Source organism: Callospermophilus lateralis, chromosome 11, assembly GCF_048772815.1.
Source record: "Callospermophilus lateralis isolate mCalLat2 chromosome 11, mCalLat2.hap1, whole genome shotgun sequence".
Classification (NCBI taxonomy): Eukaryota; Metazoa; Chordata; class Mammalia; order Rodentia; family Sciuridae; genus Callospermophilus; species Callospermophilus lateralis.
Genome location: NC_135315.1, coordinates 14,818,982 through 14,833,739, shown reverse-complemented (window position 1 = coordinate 14,833,739; position 14,758 = coordinate 14,818,982). Strand labels below are relative to the sequence as shown.

Sequence of the window (14,758 nt, the reverse complement as noted above, 5' to 3'; positions counted from 1 at the left end):
CATTGGATAAAACAAAGGGTCCTGCCTGTCCAGGGCAGGGGAGGGAGAGACACTGATGAGAGACACAGGTCTTTGAAGTCAAGAGTGTGTTTGAGGGTGATGTGAGCCATGGGAAAAGAAAGTAACAAATTGAGGGTGGATCTTGAGGCTCTAACAGAGGGGAGATAAGTTGAACTTGGGTAGTGTTGGGGAAGAAGGAAGTAAATCACAGGCAGAGGAAATAGAAGGTGGTTTAAAGGGCAGACTATAACTCCTGTATATAAGAAACCCTTGTATGTAAGAGGAAGGTGTGGAAGGTGGGAATCCTGAACTTGTACTGGGGGTACAGTGCAGGCCACTCAGCCAAAGCAATCCACAGCAGGGACTGGGGTGCTGGCCTAGACTTTCAGATAGTTTAATCTTTAAATATTTGGCATAGAATCTATGGAAAAAGCCAGAGATCTAAAAATTGTTTTCTCCTAGGGATGCTGATTTAATTAACAAAATGAATATAAAATCTTATGTTTGAAAACTTGATCATAACCTTCCACTTGAAAGCAAGGTTGGAAGATTAGAGCTGTGTGGATAGTGCATAGTTGGTGGGGAGGGCATGAAAAAACAGAACAAAGTGTATGTCAATATATGAATGTGAAAACAAAAAGAATCTCCATCTCTCATCCCTGCACCCTGTTTCTTATGCCTACTTATGGGCATAAATATGTACTAGTAGTGATTACAAGGAAAAGCCAATAAATTTGGTTTAATAGTGATCAGAAATGGAAAATCTTTGTTTTACCTAAGATTCTAAGAGCAGAACATAGTAATGAGATAAATTCACAGCAAGGTCAGACTTTGTAGCAGAAGGGTAACATCAACAAGCTCAAGAGAGATTAATAGAAGGAGCTCTGATTAACTTCTGGAGAATTGTGACAAAGTGGTCCCATGAAAGCACAAATAACTTGGATTCATGGAAGGTTCAGAAGCAGTGAAGGACTGAGCATTGGTGAACATTTGAAATGCCTAGATTTGAATTCTGGCTTCCCCTATTATTGTGTGATCTGAAGCAAATTAGTTTATCCCATGCTTGGATTATAATGTATGTTTCCTGAATGTTAGAAATTATTACTCAGAATATAATAGTCATTGAAATAAGATACAGAACAGTAGAGTATTAAAGCCTGAAGTAGGGCTGGGATGTGGCTCAAGTGGTAGCGCGCTTGCCTGGCATGCGTGCGGCCGGGGTTCGATCCTCAGCACCACATACAAACAAAGATGTTGTGTCCGCTGATAACTAAAAAATAAAATATTAAAATTCTCTCTCTCTCTCTCTCTCTCTCTCTCTCTCTCTCTCTCTCTCTCCCCCCCCCCTCTAAAATAAAATAAAATAAAATTTATAAGAGATGCTTTTCATGGTGCCTGCTCAGCCTTTAAAAAAAAAAAAAAAAAAAAGCCTGAAGTAGTTATGAAGAGAGTACTTTTCCCCCAAAGACTTCAAAAGTTCATTTGGATTATAGCATGTGCAGATAGATAACGTGGCTGATATATTATTTTAAAAATTACATAGCATGGACTGAGGGTATATCTCAGAGGTAGAGTTCTCTAGTATGCACAAGGCCGTAGGTTCAATCCCCAGCACCAGAACAAAATGAATTAACTAACAAAATGAATATTAAAATGTCCATCAAGCAGTAGGAAATCCATTTTCTTTTGTCCTGCCCATGCCACTTCCAAAAAAAAAAAATTAGATACGAAATTGATTGTCTAAATTTTATGTAAGGTGTATAAAATATTTAAAACACTGCTATTTTATTTATATAGTTGATTTGCACTAACTCATTTGATCCTTATCTCCTTTTTTTAAATATTTATTTTTTAGTTTTCGGTGGCTACAACATCTTTATTTTATTTTTATGTGGTGCTGAGGATTGAACCCAGCACCCTGTGCATGCCAGGCAAGCGCGCTACCGCTTGAGCCACATCCCCAGCCCTTCCTTTTTTATTATAACACTTAAAATTGTTGTTGTTGTTATTTGCTATATCCCTAGCCCAGAATTATTATTTTTTACATTTGTCTTTCCCAATAGACTTGTAGGAATTATGTGTCACAGGACAAAATATCTTCAACACTTTAAAGAGCTTGGCATATTGTAGATGCTCAGTGATTGTTGGAAGAAAGAATATATAATATAAGCAGTCCCACTTGGGACTTTTGTACTTTTTCCAACTCTGTTGGCTGAGTTAAGTCATATGTGTCCACTTCTTTGTTCACTACCAGTTCAGGCCAAGTTGATGTTCTTTCAGAACTCTATTCAAGCTATTGTTTTCTAAAAAAAATTTCTTTTTACTTTCCTTTTTTCTCTCCCCAACGTATGCTTGGAATCACACTCAACTCTCATTTTGTATTTGAATTTTCAAACATTGTGTTTTGTACAGGTCTACTTTAATGCATAAGATAATAGTCATCTAAATTCATACTTCTAAATGAATGCTATTCCTCAGAATTACACTTTGGGAGGCTGTGAGCTCCCACTGATGACACCTTTCACCTTTATTTAAAACTTCTTTGAAAATGATTTTTAGAACTTCCAAGATATAAAATAAAAATCTTTTTTTTTTTGGTAGTTGGAATTGAACTCAGGGGCACTCAACCATTGAGCCATATCCCCAGCCCTATTTTGTATTTTATTTAGAGACAGGGTCTCACTGAGTTGCTTAATGCCTTGCCATTGCTAAGACTGGCTTTGAACTCGAGATCCTCCTGACTCAGCCTCCTTAGCTGCTGGGATTACAGGCATGTGCCACTGTGCCTGGCAAGAAAAATCTATTTATTCAACTATCTTAATATTCTTTGAACAAAAATATTACTCAGTCGCCTTATTTGCCAAACTTTGCTCTGAGTGACATATATCAAAACTAGGAAGATCTGTTTATCATTGAAGACATTCTTAAACTCACGCTTTGAAATTTTCCTCAGAATCTGAGTGTTTTATTTAGAATATCTTCAATGATATTTTTCTTAGAAAAAATTAGCTTGAATAGTGTTTTGAAAGAAAATCAATTTGGTATGAATTGGTGATAAACAAAAAAGTGAACACATAAGACTTAACTCAGCCAAACAATAATCCAAAGTTTTTTTGGTGAATGTGGAGGCAGGTCAAAAGGAGGTGAATTATTTGAGGAATATTTCTCAGAGGTCCTGAAGACAGTGTCCTGATGAAACATTTCTCCCTTTTTTCAGAGAACAAGATTGTAATGACCATGTTCTCTAGATTGAGGGTCACATTCTTTTACTGAACAGTGCCAGGAGAAACACTACCAAAATCCATCTTTAAACTGTTTTATATATAAGTTTCCATGTTGGCTTTCTGTGGACTCAGTCTAATAGATGGAGGCAAACTAGTAAAAGCATAAGTACAGTACAGTTTTATATAAGAATCTTGATAAACAAATATTCCTTCATAGCTGGGTGTGGTGGTGTATACCTATAATTCTAGGTACTCCAGAGGTTGAGGCTGGAGGATTGCAAGTTTGGGGTCAGCCACCCTCAGCAGTTTAGCAAGAATACACCTCAAAATTTTAAAAATAACAGTTGGGGATGCAACTCAGTGGATGAACTCAGCATCCCTGGGGGATTAATCCCCAGTTCTCCCAGTATTGCCCCCCCCAAAAATCAAGTATTTCTTTGTTCTTTTACATATTTTCCCTCATCTTTATCCTATGCTTATAAGCCAAACTTAAATAAATACATGCAAGAATTTCTTTTAATACACTCAAATTATTGATATTTTTGCTATAGTCTCTCCAGACTACATGAGGTATAAGGAAAGGGGCTGACTTAACAATATCAAAAAATAATTTTCTCTATCTTTGTTTTGGTCACTTTTCCCAGCACTACTGCTGTTTTTCTTTCTTTCCAGCTTTTAGCCTTTCTCCCAAGGATGGAAATGCTTCTGTTTGGTATCTGGACCCTACTGACATTGATCCCTTGCCCAGGTGAGGCTATTTGGGAAAGTTTCTTTAGGCCAGTATGTGTATGGATACACGTCTGGTCAGTGAACAAGGGGATGGGGAAACACTTCAGTATTTATTCATCTTGACTCTTGGGAGAAATTATCCTATCTCTTGATTCACTGGAACACAGAATCTCCAGGTGTCTCTGGGTTGTAATTGGGTAACCTAAATTAATAGACCATCAGAGAGAGAACTCTGCTAGGAAATGTGTCTTTTTCTGCAAGGCTCTCTGCTACTCTACGACTGTTCTTGTCTTGGTAGGATCATGTAGTAGAACAGAATTGCTCACTTTATGGCAGCTGGGAAGTGAAAGGAGGGAGAGGAGAGGCTGGGATTCCAATATCCCTTTCTAGGGCATGCCTCAATGACCTGTCTTCTACCAGACCCCATCTCCTGAAGGTTTCACCATCTCTCAGTAGAGAGATATTCCCTTCAAGAACATTTTACTTGGACTGGGGGTGTAGCTCCATTGGTAGAGTGCTTGCCTTACATGCACAAAGTCCTGGGTTCAATCCCCAGCGCCCCCCCCAAGAATGTTTTACTTCTTTGTTGCCACCCTTTGTGTCATGACGAGCCATAACAGATTCCTGGCATCACACATACTAGGCAAGGACTCTAACACTAGCTACATCTCCTCCAGCCCTATAATAGGATCTTGTTAGGATAGGGTCTATTATAGCTCAGTTGCAAAAAGTTGTTGCATTGGTAACAGGAACTCTGGAGCCTTATCAGGTAATATTTCTACAGGTGTTGTGCAGAGGGAAATATTTGGTAGATATAGTGGATGGTGGACATGGTAGCTAAAAGGGACTGTGCACCTTACCTACATCAGGAATCTAAAATATATCTGACGTTTCCATCAATGCATCTGAGACTGTTTCCCTAACATTGTGTTAGCTTTCCATTGCTGGGACAAAATACCTGAGGGAAAAAAATTAACTTGAGGAAAAGCTTTTTTGGCTCATAGTTTCAGAGGTTTCACTCCATGACTACTCAATCATATTGTTTTTGGGTCTGTGGTAAGGCAGAATGTCATAGTAGGATCATGTAGTAGAACAGAATTGCTCAACTTATGGCAGCTGGGAAGCAAAAGGAGGGAGAGGAGAGGCTGGGATTCCAATATCCCTTTCTAGGGCATGCCCCAGTGACATAACTGTCTTCTACTAGACCCCATCTCCTGAAGGTTTCACCATCTCTCAGTAGTGCCACAATCTGGCAACCAAGCCTTTAACATATGGGCCTTTAGGGGTCATTTAGCTCTAAAGCATCAGAGAACAAACTTGTAAATACTTCAAAACATTTGTTGCCTTAGCATCAAAGCAAAATGGAATATTCTCACTCTAAGAAGAGGTAGGAAGTTCCATAGGAAGTGAGTGACCATGGTAGTCACCTTTAGGCCAATGGTTCTAAGAGTTTGGTGTGTAGAAGGTCCCCAAGAGGCTTGTTTTGACCGCTAGCATGTTTCCAAGTCCTGCCTTCACCAGTTCATAATCACTCAGTCTGACATGGAGTTGGAATCTACAGCATTCCAGTTGACTCTGGTAAAGGCAGTCATTAACTATAATTTGAGAAAAACAGCTTTGAGGTATAATTGACAAAGCTCTTTCACTTAGGGATCTGTATGCTAATCCCATGAGGGTCCTCAGTAGCCAGTCGTGGGGAGCTTCTCAAAATTCTGAAAGCTTAGGAAAAGAATAGTTGTGGACATGATTTTTAGCAACTCCAAAATGCCATTGTGAAGTCAAGATCTCAAGAAAGAAGATGGGTGAAGGAGTAATGGTTGAATTGGGACTCTCAACCAGTAATTAAAGTTCTTTTTTGTTCAGTCTCCTGAACCTTTTATATTCAGGGCAGGTTTTCCTTTACCTAGAACTAGATAAAATAAGCCTTGTATTTTGTCTGGGTCTCATGATCTTCACCAAAGTCTTCGGCATATGTGGTTCATTTCAGGGGCCATAGAAGAGCTTTTTGAGGTTTCTGTTTGGCCAAATCAGGCCCTAGTGGAATATGGACAGTCTCTAGTGATCAACTGCAGCACAACCTGCCCAAATCCAGGACCCAGTGGAATTGAGACATTCCTAAAGAAAATCCAGCTGGGCAAAGGGCTTCAGTGGAAGGAGTTTCTCCTGGAAGATGTCACAGAGAACTCTGTCCTGCAGTGCTTCTTCTCTTGTGCGGGGATTCAAAAGGATACAAGCCTGGACATCATTGTGTATCGTGAGTGGGGCAGAAAACTGGGGAGGAAAGAGGAGTGGAAAAACGGGAATCTGTCTTATTTAGGGGAGAATTAGGGCCCTTATTAAAGATTTCTGTCACACTGGAAGATTCCAGAGGCAGATGCTTCTTTTTCCCTTTGGCAGAGGCTGAGTTCTGGGTTTTGTGTTAGCAGACTGTCAAGGGCATCCAGACATAGCTTCTGGAGGACAGGAAGCAGATGCTAATAATGCTAACTTCTGAATCATCAACAGAATATGATATTAGTGCTGATTATTTGCTACAAGTTGTTAGAATAACAGAAAGGAGAGTCATTTTGAGCTGGGGTAGTTAGAGAAGTCTACAAAGAAGGAGACCCCTGATTTGAAGAATGGGTAGACTTTGAATTGTTGGGGAAGGTAGTGAGGGGGATCGTTCTGTGGGGCAACTAGCAGTAGTAAAGGTAGGTCTGTAAGAATAAGTGAAATCTCTTGTAGGTGAAGAACTTAGTTAGCTAGAGTGATTTTTGTGTGATGCTAAAAGTATTTTAGAAATTGCTCAGCCTCTGAACACCCCTGGTAAAAAATAAAAGCTCTCCAGAATGGCAGCAACAAAGCAAAGGACCTCCCTTCCATTGTCACATTTCTGGGTTATGGCTCTAGCCACCTTTGATGAGCAAGAAGAACTAGAAGACTAACTCATCCCATCTATGGTGGGGGCAGCAGGAAATTGACACTATATCAGATAACTTAAAGGTAGTAGTCACTTCTGTCATTTGCATATTCACAGGCTTCGTGTCCTATGCCATTTCTTTCTGGAGAAGTGGGTAGCTCTCACTCATCAAGCCCTACCTTTTTTGTTTTAAAGAGCCACCAGAGCAGGTGATCCTGGAGCTTCAGCCTGCATGGGTGGCCGTGGATGAAGCCTTTACAGTGAAGTGCCAAGTGCCCAGTGTGACACCCCTGGAGAACCTCACTCTTACCCTTCTCCAGGATAATGAAGAACTGCACAGAAAGAACTTTGTGAGCATGACTGTGGCCTCTCAAATTGCTGAGGTCACTATCAGTGTCAGAGCCCAAAGGGAGAACGACAGGTGTAATTTCTCCTGCCATGCAGAATTGGATTTGAGTTCACAAGGTGGAGGGCTCTTTCATGGCAACTCGGCTATCAAGCTACTCCGGATCTTTGGTGAGTTTGAGGCCAGGTGTGAAAGGAATCCTGGCACTCATTTTGCTCATCTTGCCTTGGCCTTTGAGTTCTCGTTTTGATTGAGGCTGTGAGGTTAATTGAACTCCACCTCTACTTTTTAACTCACCTTGAGAGAGAGAGAGGGAGAGAGACATTTTAGCCCCACTCCCATCCTACATTGTATGGTCCTACATAACACATGATTTATCATAACTTTCCTCTTTTCTTGCCTTTTGCTAATTTCTTGGCAGAATTCTCTCAGAGCCCCCAGATCTGGATCTCTTCCCTTCTGGAGGTTGGGATGGCAGAGACTGTGAGCTGTAAGGTGTCCAGGGTGTTTCCAGCCAAAGAAGTTATATTCCACATGTTCCTGGGAGATCAAGAGCTGAGCCCCTTCCTCTTCTGGAGAGAGGACACAGCATGGGCCAATGCCACTGTTCGAGCCATGGAGACTGGTGATCAGGAGCTGTCATGCCTTGTGTCTCTGGGTCCAATGGAACAGAAAACAAGGAAGTCCGTGTATGTCTACAGTAAGTGACCTGCCTCTTCCTTTTCCATGTGAGTTCTCTGCTCTTGAAAACTAACACAGAAATGGGTTAGTAATTCAACTGTAGGTATCTCTGCTAACCTTTGCCAGGTATGCTCTCAAGTGAATATTAGTCTTCATCTTTCTCTGTATGTGTAGGCAGGTTGGGATGTGCATCATGACAGTTCTAGCCAGCCTTCACCCTCTGCTTCCTAAGGCCATCCTGTGTACAGAGCAATTACTGGTGTTTGAACTTCATTCTAGAACAATTATTTGAAGGGAAATCTAAGATGAAAAGAGATATTAAAGACATATAACCAAATATGTGTACACTGCATTTGTTATAAGAGAAGCTTTCAAATCCCCAAACTCTTTGTTGTTCAGCCTTTACAGAAGCATAATGGCATCCAAAGTCTTTTTTCCTGTTGTCTGCCTATCCAAGGGAGACCTCCAGCAAAAAGTACAAAAATAGCTGCCAGTTTTGAAAAATGTATTTTCTTTATTCTTCCTTTTTTCCCTTTTTTTATTTCTCCTTTCTTCCTTCCTTCTTCCTTCTTGCCTTCTTCCTTTTTTTTTTTTGTGGTGCTGGGGATTAAACCCAGGGATATTCAACTACTGAGTCACACCCCAGCCCTTTTTATTTTTTATTTTGAGACAGGGTCTTACTAAGTTGCCAAGGATGGCCTTGAACTTCCTTCCTCATCCTCTTGGGTCCTTTTTCCTTTCTTTATAGGTTTCCCTCCACCCATCCTGGAGATAGAAGAATTATATCCTCTGGCAGGGACAGACATTAATGTGACCTGTTCAGGCCATGTATTAACATCACCCAGCCCTACTCTTCAGCTACAGGGAGCCCCAACCCTCTCTGCTCCTGGGGAGACTGTATGGCTTCTACTTACTGCCAGGGAGGAAGATGATGGCCGAAATTTCTCCTGTGAGGCCTCTTTGGAAGTACAGGGTCAGCGGTTGGTTAAAAACACTGTGACACAGCTTCATGTCTTATGTGAGTAGAGACCTGGTCATTCTTAAAATAAGGAGTATTTGTTCCCCATTCCCAGAGATCTTCTTGGCCAGTAACTTCATTGTTAACATTGCCACATTTTCCTCATTGAAAAATTAAAGAAAATACAGCGAAAGCTCTCCAAGCTTACTTGCCCCCAAGAAAGTGAGTGGGTAGGAAGATGAAGGGAAATTGGAACCCGAAAGGAAAGTGGTTGCAGTGATTAAACAGCAATAGTTGAGAGCTGATCACTGGGAGAACATAGGAAGGGGAAGTTGGAGCTGATGCTAAGGAGGAAAGTTTCCAAAAATTCCATATCAAAATTTGTAATTTGCAGAGTGGGAAAATCCTCATTTCTGAGTTCACCCCTGCTCAACTCCTTCTCCATTGGGAAGCTAAATGGGTAACAGAACAGTGTTACCATTAGTCTGAATCTGTAAACATACTCTAGGCTGCATCTCAGACTCCTTTTCCACAAGGAGGGAAAGAGGAGCTGGCTCAAACAGGGAACTAATAATCTTCCTCTTGGGAAAGAAAGCTGTTAGGTGGAGGGAACAGCATTTGGGTGGTGTGGGGAGAGGGAGCTCAGCATGGAGGTGAGAAGAGGAACAGAGCATACTGAGTTGGCCTCCTTGGGGACTCTGTTTTTGCAGATAAGCCAAGGTTAGAGGAATCTGGTTGTCCTGGCAACCAGACATGGGTAGAAGGAATGGAGCAGATGCTTACCTGTGTCCCAGAGGGAAATCCAGTTCCAGCTTTGGAGTGTACTTGGAATGGGATGATCATTGACCTTGAAGTGCCACAGAAGGCAACCCAGAACCACACAGGCACCTACTGCTGCACGGCCACTAACAAGCTGGGCTCTGTCAGCAAAGACATTGATGTCACTGTTGAAGGTAACTGCTGCTGCCCTGCTGTCAGACCCAGGATGGAATTCCCTTAGGGGTTTGAGATTTTATTTATATTTATATATATATATATATATATATATATATATATATATATATATATATATATATATATATATTTTTTTTTTTTAGTTGTAGTTGGACCCAATACCTTTATTTATTTTTGTAGTGTTGAGGATCTAACTCAGTGTCTCACACATGCCAGCTAAGTGCTCTACCACTGAGCTGCAACTCCAGCCCCTTGAGATTGTTACTCAAGCTTGGAAAGAAGAAAGATTTTATTGGGCTGGGGAGGAAGAGACTTAGAAGTGGGCCTGGTGGTAAGGGTGGGGTTATTCTCTTGTCCTCAAATCCCTCTCAGTTCTCTGTCTTCTGTGCTTGGACTAGGACTGGATAAAGGAGTCAACTCTACCCTCTTCATCATCATTGTCGTCCTTGGAGTGGGTGGCATCACCTTAGCACTGTATTTAAACTATCGGCCCTGCAAAATGAAGAGGAAGAAATTGCCCTATAGGCAGAAAAAGTATAACAAAGAAGAAGAAGACAATCAGTTTGCTGTTCAACAAGCAGAAAAGTGCAATTCACATAATTGTTGACTAGAAACAGCTCTTTGGTTGACAGAATTACTACTGGGGTTTCCCAGGGAGGGAAGAGTGGACAGAGGAGAAAGGAAGAAACAACATGAGGCTACATTACCCTTTGTGTTATGTTGTCCCATAAAACAGACATGTTTCAGGCCCCCCATGTCCTTTGTGTCCAGTCCATCCACAAGTTCACTTTTCTCTTTGAGTTCACTCCAGTCATTAGGATTTTCATTCTCAGTGTTCAGCTAGTGAGAGGGTCATAGAAGGCAACCCAGAACCATCTTGCTATGTGCCTAATTGGATCATTCTTAGATCTACAAAGATCCTATATCTTCATTCCCACCACCCTTTTCTCTATGAAATTTGCCTCATAGGTTAAGGCTGCAAATATCTCTGAATTTCTTTTCATAAGCAATTGCAGAGTAATTTATGAGTTCACATTTGACATATTTACCTATATGGGCTCTTGGGTTTAGTTTCAATGTTTAGCCTTAATTTCCTAAAGATGTATAATATTCATCTGCCTGAGAACTATTTCCTTAAGTGTCAGGAGGAATCACCTTGGGCTGGGGATGTAGCTCAGTGTAGAATGCTACTCGGTTCATTCCTCAGTCAGAGAATGAAAAAATCTCTTGTAAGATTTTATGATTTGGCTTTCTTTTTTGGAAAGAGTTTATTCACTCTTGGAGAGGCATGAGGAATCAGAAAACGAGATTTTTTCTCTCAGATCAGTCATGAAATGTTGGCTCTGGTGAAAATAAATGTGATTTGATGATATCTGAATGTACTTTTCTTTGTATCATTCCTGAGAGTTTTTTTAAATTAAACCAAATAGTTGCATTTTAGAGCTTTGAATATAATTTATAAGGTCAGAATATCAAATCAATAGCATGAACAGTGACCCTGGGGCAGGTAGTGCAGTAGCCTATCTGACCTGCCCTCAAAACTAAAGTTCAGACTTCCAGATAGAGGCCCACAGCCTTCCATATTACCTACACTAGCTAGAAAGAATGCAGCATCAGATACCAAAGGGGAAACATTTTCCCCTTCCTCCCAGATCTCCCTGAGTTTTGGGAAGTGGTACAAAAGCAACATTTTGGTTTTACAACATCCTGGCAAAGGGAATGCCATTGTGAACAAATCATTGTTCCTGCCATCCACAAGATTATAGTTGGTTTGGGAATGTGTTAGCTTTTCATCACTGTAACAAATACCTAAGGTAAATCAAGGAGAACAGTTTTATTTTTTGCTCACAGTTTCAGGGGTTTCAGTCCATGTTGAAATAAGCAAACTAGCTGTTAGTCTTAGAGGTTAACAGATAAACCAGAAAATTAGGAGTTAGAAAGTGGACTAATCTTCAAGGCTGTGAAATTATGAACATATCAGGTGATGCGAGGTCAGGAAGTCATCTCAGCCTTCTTGAGACTATGCACTGTGTGGGCAGCAGAAATACAAGAAGCCAGAGCCTGACAAGGTCACTAAAACAGAACCATCTATACAGGACAATAGTCTGCCCTATTTTCAAAATAAAATTAAAGATCTCCCCAGATGATAAAAGAAGCAAGTTCTAGGTGATGAGGGGCAAATACATGTAGAAGAGTGACTGCATAACACACAGTTACCTTTATTAGCATAGTAAAGCACCCCCAAAGTGGAGACAAGATGGTAATGAGATACATAGCATGAAGAAGCATGATGAAGGGTTGGGGTTGTAGCTCAGTGGTAGAGTGCTTGCCTAGCAAGCATCAGGCCCTGGGTTCCATCCCCAGGACCACATACAAAAACTAAATAGACAAAGGTATTGTGTCCATCTACAAGTAAAAACATAAAAAAAGAAACATGATGAAGAAGAGCACAGATGGAATTATACTCCCATTCTACATGTGATGACATCAAATCTAGTTAAAAATATGTGCATTAACTCTTATGATCATGAAAGGATAGATTATTAAGAGAAAGCCTAACTTGGGTGGAGGGGGGGCGCTTATAGTTGATTAGAGAATGTGTTAGCTTTTCATTACTTAACAAATACCTAAGGTAAATCAACTCAAGGAGGACAGTTTTATTTTTGCTAACTTGGTGGGGGGCGCTTCCTGGAGGGAGAGAGAATATTTTGAGTTTGCAAAATAGCATTTCTCCAAGTGACCTTCTCAGCCTCAATTTTCCCACTAAAGATGGTGGTTCCTACTCCTTCATCATGTGTGTCTTAGTGTAAAGTACTCATTTTCTCAAATTGAGCACTTGAGGAAGAATCTGGGAAAAAGCAGGTTTAAGAGATCAGAGTATGAATAGCCTTATCCAGGGATCTCCAGCCATTTCATAGTCTGGATTGGCTGCATTAGGCTTGTAGTTAGTTGGTCCACATCTGCAAATGCCACCCTCTGACCCCAGAGCCCTGACTCCCAGTGATTAAAATAAGGAGGCAAGAAGGGGGTCATTTGGACTTTCTACGCTCTTCAAGGAGAGCTTTTGCTCTTCATTGCCACTGGGTGTCACTGTTGACAGAGGGTTTTACACAGTCCCACCAAATCAAGGGTTTCTGCAGATCCACATATTTGATTGGCTACTGTGAATCTTTATGGGAGGATGATCTACTACCTTAGGTCTCAATACGGCTGTAGATGACACCTTGTTTGTGTTTCCAGGGTTACACCTTTTAGAAGTCAGTGCTTTGGATTTTCCATCTCACCAGGCTTTTCAGATTTGGTCTAGCCTCTTCCCCTCGTAGATTTTTCTCTTCTTTCCTTCCCAGGATCTACCCAGTCAGGGGTTGGGCAGCCCCTTCTTCCCAATTCTCAAAGCACAAAGGATCTCAGTACATCTCTTTTCCAGAATAACAGAACTCCTAAGGGTAGCTGCCTTCATTGTCTCCAGGACTCCCCAGACCCTGAAAGGTTTTGATAATATCTTCCTCTAAGCAACTGCTCACAGTAATTAGTAGCTGCCCATTATCTTCAGAGGAAGCGTGACCTTTAATACCCCAACATTTGTACTCTTAAAGATGGTTAAGATTGATGAGCATGGTGGCACACGCCTGTAATCCCAGAGGCTCTGGAGACTGGGGCAGGAAGATTGTGAGTTCAAAGCCAGCCTCAGGAAAAAAAAAAAAAATCCTATCTTTTGTATTAAAAAATACAAAATAGTGCTGGGGATGTGGCTCAGTGGTTGAGTGCCCCTGAGTTTAATATCCAGTTACCCCTTGCCCCCCCCCGCCAAAAAAAAAAAGATGGTTAGGGTAACTTTTTGCCATCTTTCTAGATCTGAGAAAGGATAAGTTAAATATTCAGTGGGGCTCCTTACTAAAGCGGTAATAGTATTTAGAGGATTATAGTGAGAAAGAAATGAAACAGTATTTGGAAAACATGAATATGGTGCCATACACATGCTCACAAATATTGTTTTTTATTATGTGAATAATCCCAGTGGTAATTATGTCCTTAATTATAATCATAATGAATTTGAGGCAAGAGTCAGAAACTTGTGACAATTGTTAAGGGCCATCATAAGTTGCACATTCCATACACGTTTCTCTTTTCCATTATGTTATTTCCTTTGACTTTCCTAGTCTTCTTCCTCCTCCTTCCTCTATTTTTCTCCTTTTTGGTTTCCCAAGATTTAGGAATAAAAGTTGGATAACCAAACTTACTAGCTCATTTGCATTGAGTTGAGGAGTTCTTAAAATCAGGAAAGTTTATGTCAACTGGGACTGGCTAATAATCTTGATACTAATCACCCAAAGTGTTTCTCAGCCATGCCAGGGCCTTCTGTGAATTTGGTGGTGTGAGGGATCAAACCCAGTCTTCAATCTTCTAGGCAAGTGCTCTACCACTGAGCTGCACCACCAGGGGCTTTTGGATTAAGGAAACTTCAAGGCTTGTCTGGTTCAAAAACCCAGATCTTGTTCCAAGTAGAACTTATGCAGAAAGAGGGGTGTCACTTCCACTCTAAGTGTGTATACAGAGACAAAACTAGCTGTGTATGTTTGGGCAATGCTGATGGAAGACATTCAGAATTGATTTTAGATTAGGGTAAATTCAAAAGATTGCATGAAGCCAGGTGTAGTGGCACATACTTGTAATCAATCCTAGCTATTTAGGAGGCCAATGCAGGAGAATTTGAAAGTTCGAGGTGAGCCTTAGCAATTAGTGAGACCCTGTCTAAAAATGAAAAATAAAAAGGGATAGAGACGTAGCTCAATGATAGAGTCCCAGTGAGTTCAATCCCTAGTAAAACAAACACACACACACACACACACACACACACACACACACAACACACACACCAGATTGCATGAAGTCAGAAAAATATTATTCTTAGGGAGCAACAATTGCTTGAGCTCTATTGAACTCTTCCTGGTGGGAGTCCTCTT

General features: G+C 40.8%; 1 protein-coding gene across 1 annotated transcript; it reads left to right on the top strand.

Moving 5' to 3' along the window:
• The first annotated feature begins 3,917 nt into the window (after window positions 1-3,917).
• LOC143410370 (intercellular adhesion molecule 5-like) lies at window positions 3,918-10,401 on the top strand. The gene is made up of 7 exons (XM_076871218.1): window positions 3,918-3,972; window positions 5,941-6,207; window positions 7,051-7,371; window positions 7,623-7,901; window positions 8,631-8,900; window positions 9,551-9,793; window positions 10,193-10,401. Exons 1-7 carry the CDS (start codon window positions 3,918-3,920, stop codon window positions 10,399-10,401), a joined length of 1,644 nt encoding a protein of 547 aa, XP_076727333.1.
• Window positions 10,402-14,758: the final 4,357 nt, after the last annotated feature.